This window comes from Lucilia cuprina, chromosome 4, assembly GCF_022045245.1.
Source record: "Lucilia cuprina isolate Lc7/37 chromosome 4, ASM2204524v1, whole genome shotgun sequence".
NCBI classification, from domain to species: domain Eukaryota; kingdom Metazoa; phylum Arthropoda; class Insecta; order Diptera; family Calliphoridae; genus Lucilia; species Lucilia cuprina.
The window spans coordinates 43,398,179-43,422,023 of record NC_060952.1 but is presented as its reverse complement, the minus strand read 5'-3'; the positions used below and the strand labels follow the sequence as shown (position 1 = coordinate 43,422,023).

The window sequence follows — 23,845 nt, the reverse complement described above, 5'->3', positions numbered from 1 at the left end:
AAATGTTCAACACTTAGGACTCGTCGAAAATGGTGCTGCAACAGTAGCCCCAAAGGATATATTCAACCCTCTAATTTTCATACTTTAAACCTCTAATTTTCATACTTCGATTTTTTCGACTTTTATTTATAAAGTCTACTTTTTCCATAGAAAATAGTAGAGTTATCGACCTTTTTGAAACAAAATAGTCGACGTCGACTTTTCGACAAAAAGTTAAATTTTCGATTAATCGAAAGTATATTTTTAGAACCCTGGTGTATGAGAGATTTTAGTGTGTGTACAAATGCTTGCGTTTTGTTTGTAAAAAACTAACAAATTTTGATTTTTGATATGATTGTAGCTATTAATAAACTGATACCACCTTAATGTACTAATTAAAATTTTTAGCGATTTTTTGCACCATGTTGCAGTGTTTTAACGAAAAAAGTTAGTAACACTATTTTGTATTTAACTAAAAAAGTAACGAGTATGATTTGGACCAATCAAAAACGTTTTCGTGTGAAGAAGCAGAGAAACAAAACAAAAATCTACAGCGTTGTAAATTTTGTACTGAAAGTGAAATAATTCTTTCGATTATTTATTTAAAAAATATATTTTTAAACAAAAGATATTTATAATAAAGTATTTCTTATTATAATTATATACTATACTAGACGTAAATTCTTTAAAAGCTTGTAAATACAATACATTTTTATTATTTTAAGTATTTGATACATTTTTGAGCAACTGTGTGTATTTACTTTTCTCGAATTCATAAAGAGACGTTCATGTTGCATTTATTCTCATTTATTTATTGAACGCGAAACAGAATAAACGTAGAATTTAAGTTGCAAATTTTTTCACAAAAAATTAAGAACTGCATTTCAAGCAGACGTGGCCAGTAAAAAAGTTTTTTTATTTAACAAAAGTAATTAAATAATTTGCTTTAGTTTAATATAAACAAAATGAAGTATTTGTTGATACTGGGGTTGTTATTATTTGCGGGTAAGTTTTCTCTTATTTACAATATGTACATTATTTTTAATACGCCCCTTAAATGCCGGCTAATATATTTATTAATTTTTTTTAAATAATTATTAATATATAAAATATATAAATTATTCTTTTAGGTTTTACGCAAATTAAAGCCGAAAACGACAAAGAAGAAACTGCCACTGAAAAAATTGACTTAGATTTGGGCTCATTCAAAGAAGGTTCTAGAACCGGTAAGTGTGAAATTATAAAGAAATCGCGTCTTTCCCTTTGTTTTTTTTTAATGCTAACAACAAAATATATTGTTTCTATCTGGTTTTTGACTTGTGTAACATTTTTTTTGCTTAACACGTCAATGATTATTTTCGATAAGATTTCATATTTTCTTTTGTACATCATATGTAATTACATACTAAGTACCTTTCAATTTTACTGATTAAAATTTTGTTCCTATTTTTGGTTACAGATTCCGATGCCATTCAACGTGAAGAAGAAGCCATTAAATTGGATGGCCTTAATGTGGCACAAATGAAAGAAATTCGTGAAAAGGTTTGTATCATATAAAAGTGAATGTAAATTTATATTATTTATTTATTGATTGTAGTTATTGTGTTCAAAAATTAGGTCAACTTGTAGATTACTTTCATTTTTTGTATGTAATACTATAATGCTTTATTAAAAATAGGGGTGGGTGGTTTTGTTTTATACTGTACAACTTATTACATAGTTGTTTAATATAACACGTTGTCTTAAAGTTATTTGAATTTAAAAAATATAATTAAATATTTTTTATATTTCAAACCGTAAATTTGAACAAATTTGTCATAGGTTTCCTTCAGAAATATTCTTTAATTTCTTATGTTAATAAATTTCGTTCTTTTATTAAAAAAAAAAAAAAAACAGCAGAAAACAAAATAATCACGAATTGAAAAACAACATTTAATTATTTTAATTTAATCGATGACTTGAAATCACTCTTAGGGCGACTTTTTCTGATAAAGATAATCTTCATTCTTTGGTTAAATCTGGTTTAATATATGTTTCGTGTTTTTCAGTTATGAGAAAAGTTACTTATTATCTTAGTTTAACTGAGTGTAATTGGCCAATTAAACTCAAGTTATAAGTGAGAAAACACAATTAACAAAACAATAAAACAATGATTTCGGAAGAACAAAAACATAATATTTTAAGTAAATTGCAATTTTCTGATTTGTTTTGTTTCATTAATTATAGTTTTAAATGTTTATTTAACATTTTTCCAAAATTTTCCATTTTACAAAACTATTGTTTGCAAAAAACAGCTGTTTATTGTTTATGTTTTTGAGTGAAAACTTGGCAATACTAATAAAGTTAACTGAGCTTAAATCTAAAACTGAAAAACACAAGTATCGGTTAAAGTCCGCCCAAAATTTGTTCCGAGTTTAATCTAACAGCAATATAAGCCTAGTTTAACTGATGAGTAAGAAACCCGCCCTTAGTCTCAAGTTACTTGCACATAGCCCATGTATCAAAAAGGGAGTTTCTCTTATAAAATTTTAAATTTATAAGATAATTATAGCAGTAATAGCAGTTATCCTAATATTTTTTCTATTTTTTAATCTTATTGCAGGCTGAAAAATTCAATTTCCAAACAGAAGTTAATCGTATGATGAAACTTATCATTAACTCTTTGTATCGCAATAAAGAAATTTTCTTGCGTGAATTGATTTCAAATGCTTCCGATGCCATTGATAAGATTCGTCTATTGGCACTGACAAACAGAAATGAGTTAGAAAGCAATCCTGAGCTTAATATACGCATTAAGGCTGACAAGGAAAATAAAGTTTTACACATTATGGACTCTGGTATTGGTATGACCCATCAGGATTTAATCAACAATTTGGGTACAATTGCCAAATCTGGCACAGCTGATTTCTTGGCAAAAATGCAAGATCCCTCAAAATCAGATGGACAAGATATGAATGATATGATTGGTCAGTTTGGTGTTGGTTTCTATTCCGCTTTCTTGGTCGCCGATCGCGTTGTTGTCACCACCAAGCACAACAATGACAAACAATACATATGGGAATCTGATGCCAATAGTTTTAGCATTGTTGAAGATCCTCGCGGTGATACATTGAAGCGTGGTTCAGTCATTTCCTTGTACTTAAAGAACGAAGCTCAGGACTTTTTGGAAGAGGATACCTTACGTGAATTGATTCGTAAATACTCACAATTTATCAACTTCCCAATTATGTTGTGGTCTAGCAAGACTGTTGACGAAGAAGTACCAATTGAAGAGGAGAAACCCGTTACTGAAAAATCCTCAGATGATGAGGTTGTTGATGAAGAAGAAGACGCTAAAGTTGAGGAAGACACCAATGAAGATGACAAACCCAAAACCAAGAAAGTATCGAAGACTGTGTGGGACTGGATGTTGATTAACGACAGCAAGCCCATCTGGACCCGTAAACCCAACGAAGTGGAACAAAAAGAATACGATGAATTCTACAAGAGTTTAACAAAGGACTCCAGCGAACCATTGATACACACACATTTCATTGCTGAAGGTGAAGTTACATTCAAGAGTTTGCTGTACATTCCCAAAGTACAGCCCTCAGAATCTTTCAATCGTTATGGTACCAAAGCTGATAACATAAAATTGTTTGTTCGTCGTGTTTTCATTACTGACGAATTCAACGACATGATGCCCAACTACTTGAATTTCATTCGTGGTATTGTGGATTCAGATGATTTACCTTTGAATGTTTCACGTGAAACCTTACAACAACACAAATTGATTAAGGTCATTAAGAAAAAATTGATTCGCAAGGTCTTGGACATGATCAAGAAGATTGATAAAGAAGCCTATGAAAAATTCTGGAAGGAATACTCCACAAATATTAAACTCGGTATCATGGAAGATCCCAGCAACCGTTCTCGCCTCGCAAAACTTTTGCGCTTCCAGTCATCGAATGGCAAAGGTATCACGTCTTTGGCCGAATATGTAGAGCGTATGAAGCCCAAACAAGAAAACATATACTTCATTGCTGGTGCAAACCGTGCTGAAGTTGAGAAATCTCCCTTCGTTGAACGTTTGTTGGCTAAGGGTTATGAAGTTTTGTATCTCGTTGAAGCTGTTGATGAATACTGCATTTCTGCTTTGCCCGAATTCGATGGCAAGAAATTCCAAAATGTTGCCAAGGAAGGCTTCAAGCTCAACGAATCGGAAAAGAGCAAAAATAAATTTGAAGAGTTGAAGGCCACCTTTGAACCTTTAGTTAAGTGGTTGAATGAAGTTGCCTTGAAGGACAAGATTTTGCGCGCTCAAGTATCTGAACGTTTGAGCAACTCTCCCTGCGCTTTGGTCGCTGGTATGTTCGGCTGGACCGGTAACATGGAACGTTTGGCTATGTCAAATGCCCATCAAAAATCAGATGATCCTCAACGTACTTACTACTTAAATCAAAAGAAAACACTTGAAATCAATCCCAGACATCCATTGATGCGTGAATTGTTAAGACGTGTTGAGGCCGATGAAGCTGATGAGAGCGCTAAGGAAATGGCATTAATGATGTTCCGTACCGCCACTTTGCGTTCCGGTTACATGTTACAAGAGACCTCCGATTTCGCAGATACTATTGAAAAAATGATGCGTCAAACATTAGGAGTCTCTTTAGACGAACAAGTCGAGTGGGATGAAGATGATGACGATGACACCACAGCTGATTCCAACGAAGAAAGCACATCATCTTCGAACGATAATGATGAGGATGAAGACACACAACACGATGAACTTTAAAAATAAAAATCTTCCTGCCAAATGAAGGACAGATAGATATTTGTACATAAGTAGTAATCATTTTGTGTGTTAGACTGAATTTAGTTTCGTTTGCAAACATTCGTAAAGAAAGAGTTTTTTTCTTTCTTTAGTTTTTCCATCCAAAAGAAAAAAATCACAATCACTATTAATTATTTAAACTATTCTTACACTTACAGTTACGATTTTTTGTACTGTTCCATTATAAGTTAGCATTTCTTGTAAATTTTTTTATAATTTAATTTATTTAAAGACGCAATCAATAACACGCCAACTTTCTTTTAACACTTTTTATTTTTGTTAAAGAAATGTCGTGATTGTTGTATAAAAAAAAACAAAAATTATCATCAAATTATAAATAAACAAATTACTATTTTCTATGAAATTTTTGTTTGTTTTATTAGTATGTTATATCTGGGAATTATTCAGAATAGTCATGTATATATTAGGGGCTAATAAGATCCACATGTGTTGGTGGAAATTTAGCCAACCGACTTGTTTTTAACTCCTCAAATTGAAAATCATAGAGTTTAAATTTTAGAAAAGATAATTTATTTCAAAAATAAAAGTACATATTAAAATGATTTAATCAAAGCTCAGCTTCAATATATATTATTTGAATTTAAAAACAAAATACACTACATATGGAATATATACTCATATCACATGTTTATACTTTTCTAATCGAACATAAAGGAGTTATCACTCTGTTCTTCCATATGTAGTCGAAATTCTTCTTGTGCTTTGATTTGGTGGATCGCCTCTTGACGGTTAAATTTATATTTCTCCATATACACACGTATTACCCATTCGGGAAGAAGGGCGTTGGCGAATAAAGTGGCTTGCTGTAGAAAATTGAAAGAAATTAAATTATTTAAATAAAATAGTCATAATATCATTCAATATATTATATTTTATACTGAGTTCTTTTAAATATAGGAGCCAAATCCGGTTTTATTAATCGAATATTTTTAATTATTCAGTACAATAACGATTTATAATTTTTTTAATTAATTTCAATGCAATTTACATCATATAAATACTTTTTCTAAAATATCAATAAATTTTTAATTGAGAAATATTTTATTGAAATTTTAGTTGTTATTTTCATTTAAAAACTAAGATTTAGTAAAATTTAAGAACAATTTTAATCCTACTTACAGTTGAGCTCTTTGTATTACTATAAATATCTGTTAATTTCTCCAGCATTTTCATTTGGATATTTTGTGGCAGTAGCCTTATTACAAAACAATGGTTTATGCCCTCATGTCCTTTTATATAATCTCTTTTGTAATTATTTTTATAAATTTCATCTAATTCTGTCTGGTATATTGAAAACGTATTCAATATTTCATCCGCAGGTATATCTTGTAGAGATCTAATATAAACAAGTAGAAATTACAAAAATAGAAATGTGATGTAAAAAAAGTTCATATTTACTTAAATTCTACTTCTTTTGGTGGCGAAGTACGCATTTTATCCAGTTCAGCTTTAAGTATTGCATTTTCTTTCTGCGTTAATTTCGATTTATTTCGTATTAACTCCATTTCTTCCTTAGAAGGCAATTCGAAAGATGGTGTTGGTGTCACAGTTTTCGCATGTTTCTCGGTATCAACTTCATTCTTTTCCGTTTTTTCTTTTTTTGTAGTTTTTAGCGGACGACTTTTAGATGATGATGACTTAGATGTTGAAGCATTTTTTTCCTCAATGTCTGATGATGATGATTTTTTCTTGCCTAACCAATTGCCCATCGCTCGTTTTTCCTGCTCACATTCACTACTATTATTTACTCTTTTACGTTTCTTTTTCGTTGATGAGGATGACGAGGATGAAGCACTCTTCGCAGATTTCTTGCTAACAGGCGTTTCGAATATTGATGATTTGACTTTGCTGTTGTTGTTAGTTTTCGTGCTGTTCTTTTCAAAATAATTCTCTTCGTCATCATCGTCGTCTGTGCCAAATAGTTCTTTATTTTTAGGTGAAGTTTTGGCTTTTTTAGACCTATTACTTTTGAGTAGATTAGGCTGTTCTTCTATAAATCGTTTTGTTTTGGTTGGTGATCGTGACGAACGCCGCACGGATTTAATAACATTAGAGCTAGTTTCTTTTGGTTTTCTTTCTCTTTTTGTTACTTTGCGTGGAGATGTATCTGTGTTCGATTCCGTGGCAGATGAAATCGATATATTCAAACTACTTGTATTATCATTGGATTGCGACAAATTTGTATTTTCCTCTTCATTATTCTGGTCTTCGAAGTCATCATCACTGACATTTTCTGCGGGTTTCTTAGTTTTAACATGTGCCTCCAAAAATTCATCTACACTCGGTGAATCGCTGCTTACGTGCTTCTTTTCCAAGAGTGGAACAATTTGTTTTGTTGAAGAAATGTTGTCGTTCACATCTTTTTTCTTTTCTTTTGATTTATGAGACGTATATTTATCTGATGATTCCAAATTCTTATATAGCTTTTCTTTTCTTTCTTCCGATTTATATGACGTAATCTTTTCAGTGGGATCTAGTTTCTTATGTGCCTTTTCCTTAATATCTTCTGATTTATGAAGCTGATGTTTATCTTTCGAGTCTGACTTTGTACATGGCTTTTCTTTGATATCTTCTGATTTGTCAGACTTGTGTTTATCTGTTGATTCTTTTTTTTTACGTGACTTTTCTTTACTCTCGTCTGTCAAGTTATTTAAATTTGGTATCTCAATATTCTGGAACAATTCAACTGGAATTTCATCAATAGTCTTGGAACGTTTTTTAAATATTTTATTGCCATACTGACTATCTCTGCTGCTTGAACGTTCTTTTTTGCTTTTATGCTTTTCATTAGAATTATTACCCAGTATTTCTGAGAAAGAATCTAAAGTCTTAGTTCTTTTGCGATGCTTTTTAATGTCGTAATCTCTTGTAGTAACTTTTCGTTGTGAAGAATTCTCCTCTACTCTATGCGCAGTTGAATCGGTGACAGGAATATCCTGACTTTTCGATATAAATTCAGTCAAAAGTTTTTTTGATTTCTTGAATCTATTTTTTTTCGGAGATTCAATTTCATCTCCAGTTTCAACAATGACCTCATCTGAACTTTGGCATGTTTCAATCGGTTCTGACGTGTTATTGGATATTATTTCACATAATTGTGAGTGTTCACTTTCGGAGGAATTTATTGTGTTTAGTTTTGGTGAATAACTGCTTTCACTATATTCAAGAAAATCTTTTCCAGGGGTTTTAACGGTATCAATGTTATCCTGTCGATATCTTTTATTCGAAGGCGAATACGGTTCGGAATGACTGCTTAAAGTATCGGTTGTTTCAGTTAGTGGTTGACCTTCTAATTTGTGGCTTACATTACCTGGGCTCTAAAAAAACATTGGAAACCAAAAAATATTTTAAGTGGGTAGAAATATACCAAACATAAATTCCATATTATTTATTTATGAAACAAAATAAATTGTTTACTTACATATGTATAAAGAAAATATATGATGAACTTGGACTCTAGATTTTATATTAACAATACTTTATCATATTTTGAACTTTAAACTGTTGAAAGTTTTGGGTTATTACTGAGGCCAATATAATGAAAAATTTCTTTCTAACAAATTGCGACATAACAAATATCGACAGAAGCAACAGCCACGCTCCCGGGACAAATGGGGAATCATCCGTAAAAGTTATGCTTGGGGTGTACTGGATAATCCTCAAAAAGATGACGCTGGATGGTTCAGGGTCACATAAAACTGCTGTCTTGTGCGAATGAACGCTCTGCATTACTTCTCAAGTTGGCGTTTGATTCCCTTGGGGAAGTGTGGCCAGGTGCTTTGTTTTACGTGGTCCCGGTAGGTGAAATCACTCGCAGACCGAGATCCATTGTTTCCATCCCCCACCCTGCATTTTAACTTGGCGAGACCTCCGCCTTGGTGTTATTGCAATCCCGGGGTTATAAAGAGGTGTCCAATACTGTCTGGCCGGGACTGAAAAATTGGTTACAGTCTACTGCTTGGTTTAGTCCTTGCATAGATTGCGAGAGGTCAGACCAGAGCACCGCATAATCTGGTACTACGGGTGGCCAGTTGCCCGCAGGACTATGTCCACGTAGTGGCTGTGGTTTAAACCCAAATTCGCGGGGATAGTAAGTGGCGGTTAAATATTTCGGGATAAGTTCGGTGCCGAAAACAACAGACACCCCACAGAGGAGTGACTGTGGGACTAAGCGTTTGAAATGAGTTGGTATTATATATGGTACGGGATGAATGTGAGATTCGGCAGGCACCATCCACCCGTCTACCTAATGAATGTATCGTATGAAATAGGTGTGTGCTGGGTACAATGATGTTGGATGAAAGGTGTCATGGAATTTTCCTTCCTTGTCAATTATGTTCAGAGTATACTCTGTTCATATCAAAATTACCACAGTGTGTCCCTGTGAGTAAGAACAATGTTTACGGCTTATTGATGGATCGTACTTCTGTCCACCGGTTACGTCTCTAGGTGCTGTTGCCGAATCAACAGAGGCCATCCAATGGTCAAAGATTAGATAGCTCGAGCACTCCAGCAAAGTACTTGCGCATGGAGCGGAGTCCGTGTCGCCACTGCGTGAGTGCGGAAGCAAAGTGTACTATGGTTTTGATAGTATCGCTCTGCGTATCTACCGCAGTGACGACAAACGTAACGGCGCCGCCTCTAGCGTTAATCTAGACAGTCCGCCTTAAAAAGGATGAAGACAACCGCGACAATCCCGCAGTTTCAGAAGATGGGAAACTCCTTTGAAAGTGACGGAGGACGACGACATCCTTTCGGATACTGATCCGGAGGATGTCGACGTAACCGTCGTATACGATACTGACCTGGGAGAAGGTGAATGTAACGCAGATTAACCTTCACCACTCCAAGGAAGCATCTGCTACCCTTCACCTCCGTCTAACTGAAAGAGGGGAGGAGCTAATCCTTGTCCAAGAACCGTGGACCCACAAACTGCTCAGGTTATATAAGAGCCTGTAATATGGCTAAGAACCATGTAAATATCTTTATCCTGTCTGACTACACCGATGAGGATACTGTTGCGGTTGCCTGGGAGTCTGGCAATACCAAACTTTGGCTCCAAAACAGCTACATGGCAACTCCAAACTGTGGCTCCAAAACAGCTACATGATACATACGTCTACCTTGTGTAACATTCTTTCTTCTGTACCGACTAAAGAGAACAAAAGGGACTTTGAAGTAGCCGTAAATTGGATCCAAGCTCCATTACTGTTGCCACACTGACGATGTAGCAGTAGCGGTAACTGGTACGCACCTTGAGACTATGTCTCAAAAATTGGAAAAAGCGTCAAAGGTAATAAGCTTATGGAGCGTAAACTGTTGCTGGTGTTATTGTCTGGTAGCATGCACTTGACAAATCATCCAAAAGAAACACTCTTACGACAGTTATGAGACAATCGGCTCTTCTCATAACAGGTGTTCTTAGGACGACACCCAGTAAAGCGTTGTTCGCTATGCTGAACTAGCTTCCTTTGTATCTCCTTGCTAAAGAACTGGCAATGAGTACTGCAGCCAGATAAAGTATCTTAAACAGATGGATTTTGGGATTCAGAGGTCATGCAAAGATTGAAGACCTTCTCCCAAATCTACAACTTGTCTCTGACTACTGCATTCCGACAACGTGCATGGTCATACCATGTTCGGAAACCATGAAAGACGCATTGGTCTTCCCTACAATGATTTCTGTATGAGCTGTCAAAATGAGGCAGAAGAGGAAACAAATACTCATCTTCTGTGTAATTGAATTTATTCGTTTTTAGGCAAAAGGGTCAACATACTTTTCTGATCTATCAACTGTTCAACCTGAACGTTTTCTTGTATTTTTAAAATTGTCGAAATGGGTGTGTAATTAATTACTTAACACAGTATTTGTATGCGTATTATGTATATTCCAATAATTAACAATTATTTTGTCATGTTTTCCAGCCATTATTCAAGAAAATGAAAACATTTCCTGTGGAAAAACCGACATTTATTTGGGAAAAGCCAACATTTTTCTGTAATAGAATATTGAGCATTAAGAAAGCAAAAATTGTTATTGTAATTTTTTTATAACAAAACGCATTTTAAAATTGTAAATTTAAGAAAATTTTAATATTTTTCAATCAAGATAAACTAGCGATATATTTATCATCCAGAAGATTACCAGAAGATATCTTAAATGTTTCTTCTAGGTGGTTATCTAGCGATTTCATTTTTTTAACTTCTGGAAGAATAGCTTTTGTATTGCTTAGAAGTTTCGCCTCTGAAGGGAGTTGTTGATTGTTGCCGCAATAAGTTGTTTCTTTTGAGCAATAGGAATTCGTATCATATTCATATCTTCTTGTTTGTAGGGATTTTTTTAATAAGCTTCAGAATTGGTCTATTTTTAATGTTTGTAGGTTAAATATGTATTAAAAAAGTACTATATCAGGAGAGATTAATTACTTAGAGGTTCCCCTTAAATATATTAATTTAATCAGGATGAAGTACGTCAAAAATCTATGTATGTATGTTAATACTGTTAAAAATTTTGACAATAATTTGTTCTATAGTGGAAAGTACAATAAAAAAAGAGTATATTTTTTCCTTTTTCTCCCAGGTCTATTAAAAGGGTTTACATCCCTGATGATTTATCAAGTCAGTGCCATGCATTTCATAGATAAATCCCTATAAACCTGCGTTTAATTGTACACGGAAAATTATGTTTTTCAAACTGTAGAAAAATAATTATCCAAATCTGTTCTTAATTACCAAATCTGTTCTTGTTACGCTCCTATCTTTTAAATTGGATGAATATTTCTACGAAAAGCATGAAGTATTATGACATTGGTGGAAATTGTTTTTTAATCGGTTTTAGATGATTTTTTCTAGTTTAGGATATATTGTTAAATTTTTGTTGTGAATCACATGAAGACATAAATTGAAATAAAAAGAAGCCAATGTTTTGTCGATATAAATCAAGCAACTTTAATCTATTGATGCTTAGAACAGTAAACTACTTGATTTCTTACCTATAAAAATAATATTAATATATACTTACGTCTTTGAACTTTAGTACACACTCTAAAACATAATTGGATTCTCTTATATCCTCTACGACAGCGCCATCATCTAATTCCTCTTTTTTGCAATCATCAATTGCACCCAAACATTTGTAAAAATGTTTTAATGATAATTTAGATTTTTGCACCTTAACCTCAATATAGGGCTTTATTTTAAAATAAAGGCACATCTCATCGCTCCACTCATCGTTGGCTGTAATGAGTTTCTCTAATTCTCTATCGAATATATTCCATTGCTCTTGTCCTAAACATCTACAAGTGTAATTTTTAAATTTGCGGCTTTTCACTTTAATTTGACACAATACTTTTCTGTTGTTGTGCTGCAATTAACAATAAAATAAAATGTGATGGTCGTATATGTCGGGAAACCATGTACACAATCAATCTACTTACAGTGTAAAAGTCTAAAATAGTTTCACAATTTAAATTCATGTTTGTGTTTGGCAATTAATACCTGCATTGGTTGAAAATGAAATTTTGTTAAACAAAATGTATAATTTAATAAATTTGATGCACTTTGCAAAAACAAAAAGATAAATAAAAGTTGTTTACTACAGCTGTTTTTTTGTTATCGAAAGTGTTGTGGTTGTAGCGAGTAATAATTTTTATACTGAATATTTAATTGGTGGTATGTAATTGTCAAAATTCACCACTGATAAATTAAATTATGGTGTAAATATATTTTTAAATCATGAATTAAAGTACAATTGAAGTTTTTATTATTTAAATATTATCTGTCTTATGCAGGCAGTATGAATTCAATGAAAACTTAAACTAAACATTTTTGCTGTTTGATATAATATAAAATAAGATTTATTCATATTATATTGAATACATTTTAAGGCGACTCTCATATAAAAAATTATTAAATCAAACCTGTTTTCATTTATTTTTTTTGGGGTATTAATTAGGATGGCGGTGCATTAAGCACTCATATTGCCAGTTATCACAAGTTTGTCCAGATAAAACCCCACTAAACGACCTATACCTTCATATAATAAGTTGGAGCATCCGGACTTAATTTCATCAAAAGTATTAATGGTTTCCGCCAGAAAAAAGTTTTATAGTTTTAATTGTCTCCACCAATATATATTTAAGTTTAAATGGTATCCATCAGGTTTTATCGTGAGTATTTTATGGACTCCGCCAGTTAAAAACATAACCATACTCTGAGGTAAAACGAAAGCAGGACTTTAATGAAGACAACGCATAACTTAGAACAGTTATACGAAGTAGTGCATTAAATTAGTGCGGGGCGAGAAATAATTCTGTCGAAAGCCCAGCAACAAGCAGAAGCCTGATTGTCCTTAAGAAATAAAAACGATGACGCGAAAGTTGTTCGCCAACTCAGACCTGAATTACAACTGTGTTTACATTTAGATAACTTTTTTCATATAAAAAACATCTCTAATGACGAAATCGTATACATATAACGAGTCCTCAGATAGAACGAACAAGATTTTAAGTTATTCTTTTTCATTTGTAACTACTGTGCTTGTGTTATTCGCAGCTGAAATTTTGTATGGCGAATCATGTAATTCAGTTCGTATTTGGGGGTTGAGTGAAGAATGAGAGAGTAAATGGCGAATAATTGCATCGTGTGAACGTGGTATTATCTACAGCTTATGTAATTCGCAACAGAAGACAAAATGCCTGTTTCACAATATCAAAACAACATTTTCTTTCTTATAAATATATTGAAAACAAAATTTCAAATTTATTTGTTGTTTTCAATATATTTGTAAGAATGAAAATGTTCTTTCACATTTAGAGAAACCGGCAGAAAATCTTAATATAAATATACTGTAATGACTTTGTAATGTTTGAGTTGAATTCAAGAATTTTTATCAGTGTAAAGTGTTTGATCAAAGTTATTTTTTTTAACTGAAATGCTTATGGGGTAGGTTTTTATAGTCGAAATTAGGATTCTTTAAATAGACATTCGAATAATCGAACAATCGACTTTTTGTCGAAAAGTCGAAGTCCACTATTTTGTTCCAAAAAAGTCGGTAACTCGACTGTGAAAAAGTCGACTTTGTAAAGTCGGAAAATGTCGAAAACATTCCGAAAAAGTCGAAAAGTTGAAAAACGTCGAAAAGCCGAACAGTCGGAAGAAGTAAAAATAGTCGGAAAAGGTAGAAAAAAACGAAAAATAGTCGAAAATTTAAAAAAGTGGAAAAGTCAAAAACTCTAAAATGGTCGGAAAAACTAAAAAAATTCGAAAGAAGTCAAAAATAGTCAAAAAGTCGAAAAAATCGAAAAGTCGGAAAATGTCGAAAATCGAAAAAAGTTGAAAACTTAAGAAGTCGAAAAAAGTCCAAAAGTCGCAAAAAGTCGACAATTTATAAAATACTTAAAGTCGAAAAGTCGACTTTTAATTAAATGAAAATAAGTCGAAAAATACACTTTTCATAAAATGCAAAAGGTAGAAAAATTGACTTTTAACTAGGGTTCTATAGTTGAAACGAAAAGTCGACTTTTCGTTTTTTTCATTTAGTTAAATTCGATTTTTCGACTTTTTGCATTTTATGAAAAGTCGATTTTTCGACTTTTGCAATTTTTTCATTTAATTAAAAGTCGACATTTAGATTTTCGACTATAAGTATTATATAAATAGTCGACTTTTTCCAACTTTTCGACTTTTTCCGACTTTTTTTTCGACTTTCGACATTTTCCGACTTTTCGATTTTTTTGACTTCTTTCGACTTTTTTCCGACTATTTTCTGACTATTTTAGAGTTTTTGACTTTTTTTCCACTTTTTTAAAATTTCCGGCTATTTTTGACTTGTTTCTACAATTTTCGACTTTTTACGACTTTCTTCGACTTTTCGATTTTTTCGACTTTTTAACTATTTTCGACTTTTTTCAGACTATTTTTTGACATTTTTGGAGTTTTTGACTATTTTTCACTTGTTTCTTCAATTTTCGACTTTTATTAACAAAGTTGACTTTTCGCAAACGATAGTCGAGCATATTGGAACAAAATAGTCGACTTCGATTATTCGAAAGTCGATTTATAGAACCCTACTTTCAACTAAATGCAAAAAGTCGACTTTTTTCAACTATAGAAACCTAGTTGAAATGATTTATAAAAAATGTACTCTTTTAATTCACGAAAACGATATTTGAACTTTTTTGTTGTTAAATGTAACAATAGGTCATCGATTTTAGATTGAATTTGTTATTATTTATTATCATGATAATAACTATGTCCGTCATAAGCAAAAAAATCTGACAGATTTTAATTAAAGGTATTAAATCTAATCGAGCAAAACAAAAAATTTTTCTTCAATATCCAGTTATTAAATGTATTTTGTATTTCCTTTAACTTGTCAATATTTGTTTGTTTGTTATTTAAGTTATTTAGTTTCCGAAACTAAGATTTATTTGGCCAGTAATTAAAATTATACAACGCCATCACCAATTTTAGCTAGAAAAAACTAGCTCATATGTTCCAATTAAAATTAAAAACTTAGGTTAAGTTAACACGATTGCTCATGACCAAATATGCACCTCAAGAAAAACTGTAACTCGGTACAGTTATCTGACGTCACACATTGGCCAATGCTGTTTGAAACGTAAAACTCTCGAAGGCAGAGCAAAAAAGACGGCCTGATTACCCTTAAGCGATAATGGCAACGACGCACGACGGTCTTCCTCCACCCAGAGCTGAATTACGAATAATGCTTGTCAATATTTTTTATTTAAAATGTACAAGTATATATTATAGTACATGCAAATATGCATACAAATATTAAGTTTTTGTTGTATAAAAATATACTTTGTTAATATGTCTCTTATTTTCTAGATTTACCATTTAAAGGTAAAAAATACTTTAACCCCCTTATTCCTAAACAAAATTTTTATTTTATAAAACGTCTATAAAACAAAAATCCATCATATATAAACTGTTTATAAAAAAAAACTTTGTGAATAACTGGGTAATAAGTAAACAGTATTATTATATATTACGCAGGTACGCAAACAAAACTATTGTTTGTTTTTTAAATGATCATCGTCATCTTCGTCGTCCGTTCCAAAAAGCTCCTTGTTTTTTGGTGAAGTTTTTAGTTTTTTAGGCTTATTACTTTTTAGTAGTTTATGTTGTTCTTCTAACAATCGCTTTGGTTTGCTAGGTGGTCGTTCGGAACGTCTTAAGGCTTTTTTAATATCTGGGCTGTTTTCTTGTGTAATTTCTCTTTTATATATTTTTGGTGGTGTTGTATCTAGATCTGGTTCCATGGCAGATGAAATACTTGTATTAGCTATTTTAACATTATTATTAAATTTATTAATATTTTCTTCTGTAAATATTTTTGAAGACTTTTTAGTAGTTTCATTAGGTGTAGCTAGTTTTTCATCTTTAAATGTCGAATTAGGTCTAATTTTACTTTTTTCTGATTTCTTTTCCTTGTTGGCTTTTTGTGGAGTTTTATTTGTTTTTGGTGAAGTTTTATTTACATTGCGTTTATTTTCTCTTATTTTGTCCGGGGTATTTTTATCTGGAGATTTTCCATTCTTTTCCTCTTGCAAGTTCTTTGATACTTGGTTTTCGTTATTCACATCTAATCCATTTGGTTTTTCATCAATTGTTCGCTTTCTTGAATGTTTGCTGTAATCAAGATTAAGTTTATCCTTACTAATTATGTAATCGTTATTATTTTTATAATTTTCCTTATAAAGTTGTCCCGGAAATTCATCTATTGTATTGGATCGTTTTTTATGTTTCGTAAAGTGGTGATCGGTTTTATTAACTTTTGGCTGCCAAGTATCTTCCGTTATGACAGTTGGAACATAAACAGGGAAATCAGTTTCAGTTATTTTTTCCAACGTATTGGTTTTTTCTTTTGATTTACAAATATTTTGCTTAAAAGTAGTTTTCTGCTCCTTTGATTTATTAACCTCTGACATGATTTTTTCGTTATTAACCGCAAATCCAGCTGGGATTTCATCAATTGTCTTTGACCGCTTTTTAAACTTTTTATCTTCATATTGATAAAGTGTTTTGTTGCTGTTATTGTATTCATTTATTGTTTGAAGTTTTTCATTGGTTTTTTCATTAAGTTGAAGTCCAGGAAACTCATCTATTGTTTTGGATCTTTTTCTATGTCTTTTAAGGTTATAATCGCTTTTGAAACTTGTTCGTTGTGTTGTCTCTCCTATAGGTGTTGGTATATAAACTGGAACATCGACTACAGCAAATTCTTGACTTTTCGGTATGTATTCACATTCCGCCTTTTCTGATTTCTTTAATTTTGATCTTAAAAATTCAATTTTTTCTCCTGTTTCAACAATAATTTTATCTAGATCTTGAGATTTCTTTAATTCAGTTGAATTAGTGGACTTTTTAATAGGTGCTGGAGTATATTTTGGTATTGTATCAATTAATAACGCTTCACCTTCTGCAATTGGAAATATTGGTTTTGGCGAGTATGTATCCTCATGACATTCAAGTAAATCGAGCCTTGGTGTTTTAATTGTATCAACATTATCTGCCTGATATTTTTTCTTAGATGGTGTATATGGTTCGTATGACAAAGGGCTACTTAATTTATCTGGTGTAGTTTTTATTTGTGGTTCGTATTCTTGTGACTCGTGGGATGTATCAAGTGAAACCTAAAATCGTGTAGAAAGGAAACTTAAATTTTATTACATGTTGACTGTTTTATTAGGTACCATTTTAAAGTGAGTGTGTTTTACGAGTCCATATACATAAATATATAGGCATAAACACACACATATGGATCCTCAACTTTAGCCATTTTAGAATATTAGATATTTTCTTAAAACACTTACTTCAAGCTGAAAATCAATCAGACACTCCAAAACATAATTTTCTTCTAGACCATCTGTAACGTTTTTCTCAAAATCTTTGATTGCTCCCAAACATTTGTAAAAATCTCTTAATAATAATTTTGATTTTTGCACCTTAACCTCAATGCAGGAATTTAAATTAAATTTAAGACACTTCTCATCGTTCCAGTCATCGTTTGTGATAATAATTTTCTCTAATTCTTTATCGAAAGTATTCCATTGTTTTTGGCTTAAACATCTACAGGTTTTATTTAATTTATAATTTGTAGAGGGTGTCACTTTTATTTGACACAATATTTTTTTGTTTTTGTACTGAAATCAACAAGTAGATAGACATCAAATATTTTTCAAGTATATTTCTCTATCAACTTACAGTGTAAAAATCTAAAATTGTTTCAATATTTAAATTCATCTTTGTAAGCGTTTGATTTTTAAATAAAATAATAAATACATTTGTTCTTTTTTTTTTTTTTTTTTTTTTAACTTTGAAGTGTGTTGGCGGAGTTATTAAACTCACAAACTGCCAGGTTATCCCACAAAAATAAAAAAGTTATATCATTGAATCATCATAATCAAAAAAATTCCAGAGTTTTAATGGTCTCCACCAGTTTATATTCGAGTTTAAATGGTCTCCACCAGGTTATATCGTGAGTATTCTATGGTCTCCACCAATAAAAAACATAACCTCACTCTGAGGTAAAACGAAAGCACACGTTTAATGAAGACACCGCATAACTAAGAACAGTTATACGAAGTAGTGCATTAAATCAGTGCGGGGTGAGAAGTAATCCTGTCGAAAGCCCAGCAACAAGCACAAGCCTGACCGTCCTTAAAAAATAAAAACGATGACGCGAGAGTTGTTCCCCAACTCAGACCTGAATTACAACTCTACATTTGTTCTAAGTAAAAACTTTTTCAATATGAGAAGAAAGTATCAATTTGGCAGTTTGGTTTGTTTACTGTTTACAGCTGGCACCTGCTTTAGTTAAAAATAGTGTTGTGATTGAGACGAGTTAATATTTGTAGTGGTGTTTTGAGTAGTCGGTATACATATATATTACAAATTCACCATATTTTTAAATTAAATATTTATAACGGAAATATTTATCATACAAGAACAGTGACAGCCACTTAACAGAAACTACTGATATTATTTATAAAAAAATCGTATGATATAAAGTAGGGTTCTATAAATCGACTTTCGAATAATCGAACAATCGACTTTTTGTCGAAAAAAGTCGACTATTTTGTTCCAAAAAAGTGGATAATTCGACTATAGTCTGTGAAAAAAGTCGAAAAGTCGACTTTGTGAATAGAAGTCGAAAAGTCTGAAAGTCGAAAAAAGTCGAAAAAAGTCGAATAAACTCGAAAAAAGTCGAAGAAAGTCGAAAAATCGAAAATTGTCAAAAAATCAAAAATTTTAAAAAAGTGGAAAAAAGTCAAAAACTCTAATACAGTAGTTTTCCGATTTAACGACCATTCAATTCTACGAACATCCCATTTAACGAACTAGCTAATTTTTCCTATTGACTACCTTAACTAACGAACAAAACTTGTTTTTTGTACTCTGTTTAACGAACTAATAAAAATATTATTATTGAAATTAAGATAAAATGACGGTTATCAAAAATAACAAATAACCTAAGTTGTAGCAAGCGGTGCTTTTATACCCAAAACTGTAACTCATTCTGTGTTCTTATTAAATTTTAGTTCGATGTAGCTATGTCCGTCCGTCCTTCAGATAATGACTTTAACGCTCAATACTCGCTTAACAATACGAGTACGCCGAGTACTAACCGATATCTCTAACAAATTTTATGGGAATCGGTCCATAATTGACCTTACCCTCCATATCAGGCCCCCTTAAGAAAATTACTTCAACGCTCATTACTCGCTTAAAATACGAGTATAGCGATGAACTTCGAGAAATAACTTTAAAGCTCATGACAGAATTAAAAATACAGCGATTAAATTTGACACAAATATGGTTTGAAGGTGGGCATATAAGATTCGAAATTTTGTGTTTTGTACTATTTTTATAAAAAAAAGAATAAATTTTTATAAAATACATTTAAAAAATATTTTATGTACCTATTTTTAATTATTTTCCTACCAAAAACCCACGTTTTACTTAGTACTGCATATAACGAATTTTTCAATTTTACGAACAGGCCTGACAACATATGGGTTCGTTAAATCGGAAAACTACTGTAGTCGGAAAAAATTAGAAAGAAGTCAAACATAGTCAAAAAGTCGAAAAAATCGAAAAGTCGGAAAAAGTCGAAAAGTCGAGTATTTATAAAATACTTATAGTCGAAAAGTCGACTTTTATTTAAATGAAAAAAGTCGAAAAGTTGAAAAATCGACTTTTCATAAAATGCAAAAGTCGTAAAGTCGACTTTTAACTAAATGAAAAAAGTCGAAAAGTCGACTTTTCGTTTCAACTGTAGAACCCTAATATAAAGGTGTAGGTTATAAACATAAATATGTACAGTAGATTTTACATGATGTTACTATGTTTTTATACCCTTCACCTTCGAGGGAAGGGTATATATAACTTTTTTGTCATTCCGTTTGCAATTTCTATAATATAATTTTCCGACCCTATAAAGTATATATATTCTGGATCCTTATAGATAGCGGAGTCGATTTAGCCATGTCCGTCTGTCTGTATGTTGAAATCAGTTTTCAGAAGACCCCAGATATCTGCGATATACGAATTTTCAAAAATTCTATTAGAAATACGATCGAATCGAACGCTATTTAAAATCAGTCCAATCGGTCCATAAATAACGAAGATATGAGTAAAAATCCGAGACCACCTCTGAAAATTTCATGAAAAATTTACATTTTTCTTGCATGTTCATACAAAACAATAAACAAATAAAAACAAAACACAGTATCAAACGGTAAATTTTTTGTTATTGTGGTTTCTTGTTTATAAACACAAATCAAAGAATGAAGAAGACATTACGTTACGTTGTTATTGGCTAGAAACATGAAATTAAGTACGTAGAACCCGGATTAGACGAGAACACATTAAAGGGGACTTTTTGATACTTTTTCGTTTTACATAAGGTACTTTTTTTGAATTTTCCTAGAAACATGAAATTTAGAATGTAGGACCTTGACTAGGTAAAAACCTATAAAAAGAGACTTTTTGGTACTTTTTCGTTCTACAAAAGGTACTTTTTTGAATTTTCTATAATATTGAACCTAGAAACATGAAATTTAGAATGCAGGACTTTGACTAGGTAAGTAAGAACCTATAAAAAGTTACTTTTTGTACTTTTTTGTTCTACAAAAGGTACTTTTTGAATTTTCTATAATATTGACCTTAGAAACATGAAATTAAGTATGTAAAGCCAGGATTAGGCTAGAACACATAAAAGGGGACTCTTTGGTACTTTTTCATTCTACAAAAGGTACTTTTTGAATTTTCTATAATATTGAACCTAGAAACATGAAATTTAGCATGTAGAGCCTTGACTAGGTAAGAACCTACAAAAAGGGACTTTTTGGCACTTTTCCGTTCTACAAGAGGTACTTTTTAAATTTTCTATAATATTGAACCTAGAAACATGAAATTAAGTATGTAGAGCCCGGATTAGCCCAGAACACATAAAGGGGACTTTTGGTACTTTTACGTTCTTCAAAAGGTACTTTTTGAAATTTTTATAATATTGAACCTAGAAGCATGAAATTTAGCATGTTGGGCCTTGACTAGGTAAGAACTTGCAAAAAGAGACTTTTTGGTACTTTTTCTTTCAATTTCTACAATATTGAACCTGGAAACATGATATTAAGTATGTAGAGCCCGGATTAGTCCAGAATACATAAAAGGGGATGTTTTGGTACTTTTTCGTTCTACAAAAGGTACTTTACATTATGTAGAGCCTGGATTAAGTGGGAACCCATAAAAGAGAAGTTTTTGGTACTTTTTCGTTCTTCAAAATGAACTTTTTAAAATTTTTAACTGTTTTTTAACACATCATGGTGAAGGGTATATAAGAATCGGCATAGCCGAATATAGAACTCTTACTTGTTGTTAATTTACATTTGATATTTTACAATGATTTCCAGTATCCAACCATTTTTAGTAAACCTAAAGTGAATTTGCAAGGAGAATTTAATAGGATAATTGTGTATCGTCCCTTTCCGGATTTCTATTTACCAGGGCAAGGATTTTCATGCACTAAAAAACAAAAAATATGCGCTTATAATATGCACTCTAAAATGGGAAACTATGCACCAAAAATGTGAAAAATATGCACCAAAATATATTTCTTTGTGAAGGTTCATATTAATAGATATTCAGATCTTATGTTTTTGACAACAAATAAACAGGTTTTTAAGGAACGCTTTATGTACTATAATACCACTTTAACGGAACCACAGCCTCGAGAATGACAAATATGAAGACTAAGAAACAACTTTAAATGGTATATATTGAATTTCTGAGAGTGAAAAGCTTGATAGCAATTCTAATAAAATTTGGTGAATGAATGTAGGTATTTCTGTAAAATTATATTTCTTCCGAATTTTATGGTTTGATAATGTTTTTAAGTGAATTATAAACGTGAGAGAGATGTAAAAATAGAATTTCATCAAGTTATCTTTTTATATGGTCAGACTCAAAAATTGATACTGAACCGATACTTTAAGGGCTAGTAATTTGGACGTTACAATTAGCAGCACAGACTCAAAATACCTTCTGCACTATTATGGCTTTAAAAATTTGTTGATATTTATTTAAAAAAATCTAAATATGTAAAAAACCAAATTTGTTGTAAAAACAAAACAATTTATTTTGTTGGAAATATTCAAAATATGCAATTTATGCATTTATAACAAAATATGCAACAACAAATCGAAGTCATTTTGTAGCAAATTCTTTAATTCGGTAAGAAAACTAGTTAAACGTTATTCAATAATAGCAGTAATATTGAAGGTCCAGAAAAATTTATATTAATTGTTTTTCGGATATAGACCTCGTAACAGTGCTATTACTATGGTCAAATGTTGCCGATGTCAAAAAATTTGGGAGAATGATTTTTGTACTTACAAACCATATTCCTGAATGAACCATTTTGAATTTAACCCAGATATAATAATAATTTAAATAAATTATGTGGTATTAAGTGAAATGAACCTTGTATAGGTGCTAAGATAAATTATGTACTGATCCAAGAAATAAATCTGTATATAAATGATTTATATATGTAAAATACACATTTATGTCGAATTTTTTATCGATAACTTTGATTGTCAATGTGTCTTTAAGTAATTTTCGTTGACCAATTATGGACCGATCCCGAAAAATTTTCGTATAATGATGCACATAAAACTAAATGCAGTTAAATTTTACTCTAAAAGCTTTATTAATTAATGAAATATATGCATTTAGGTAATTTTCGGAAGTAGATTTTATAATTAGGCTATAACTAATTATAGGCCAATCCAGAAAAAATTTCAGAGAGTGATCCATATGTCCACAAAACATATTTGTTTCGAATTTTATCAAGATAGCTTTATTTGATAATGAAATATGTGCGTTTAAGTGATTTTTGGAAGTGGACCTTATATGGAAGCTATGACCAATTGTGGACCGATACAGAACTAGTATAGTAGTATGATTTCTCTTTGCATTATATTTACATGTGCAAAATTTTAGGGAAAACTTGTGTGACAAAATTCATCGAATTTAAGAATTACGAAAAAAACGTATTTTATTTGGAGGTAGTCTAAAATTTTTACTCATAACTTTTTACGTGAACCAATTTTGCTGATTTCCAATACTAAGCTGGTTAGTACAATACTTTGAGTGGATTTAACTAACTTTCTTTACTAAAGCTACGTTCAGACCTATCAAACATTTGATGAAAAACACGCAACCACTAATTTTTGTAAATTTATTTTTGATTCTGCTTGGTGTTACACAGGGAATGGAAAACTTATATGTACCCTCTATCCACTGATGGTGGTAGGAGAGTATAAAACATGGTTTTTTATTTTCAATTAAAAATTTTTATACCCTACACCACTTTAGTGGGGAGGGTATATTGGGTTTGTGCTGATGTTTGTAACATACAAAAATATTCGTTCTATACCCACCTTAAAGTATACCAATCGGCTTAGAATCATTTTCTGAGTCGATTAAGCTATGTCCGTCCGC

General features: G+C 31.5%; 2 protein-coding genes across 2 annotated transcripts; one reads left to right on the top strand and one right to left on the bottom strand.

The window, feature by feature from the left end:
* Positions 1 to 780: 780 nt before the first annotated feature.
* LOC111674611 (endoplasmin homolog) lies at positions 781 to 5,156 on the top strand. The gene is made up of 4 exons (XM_046948204.1): positions 781 to 984; positions 1,110 to 1,205; positions 1,439 to 1,521; positions 2,582 to 5,156. The coding sequence occupies exons 1-4, from the start codon at positions 945 to 947 to the stop codon at positions 4,751 to 4,753; spliced, it is 2,391 nt and encodes a 796-aa protein (XP_046804160.1). The 5' UTR covers positions 781 to 944; the 3' UTR covers positions 4,754 to 5,156.
* Positions 5,157 to 5,300: 144 nt separating this feature from the next.
* Positions 5,301 to 18,561, bottom strand: LOC111674591 (repetitive organellar protein). Its single transcript, XM_046950622.1, has 9 exons — positions 18,044 to 18,561; positions 17,653 to 17,982; positions 15,848 to 17,472; positions 15,783 to 15,793; positions 12,250 to 12,260; positions 11,835 to 12,176; positions 6,212 to 8,130; positions 5,933 to 6,149; positions 5,301 to 5,616 (listed from the first exon to the last, which is right to left on the bottom strand). Exons 1-9 carry the CDS (start codon positions 18,080 to 18,082, stop codon positions 5,452 to 5,454), a joined length of 4,659 nt encoding a protein of 1,552 aa, XP_046806578.1. The 5' UTR covers positions 18,083 to 18,561; the 3' UTR covers positions 5,301 to 5,451.
* Positions 18,562 to 23,845: the final 5,284 nt, after the last annotated feature.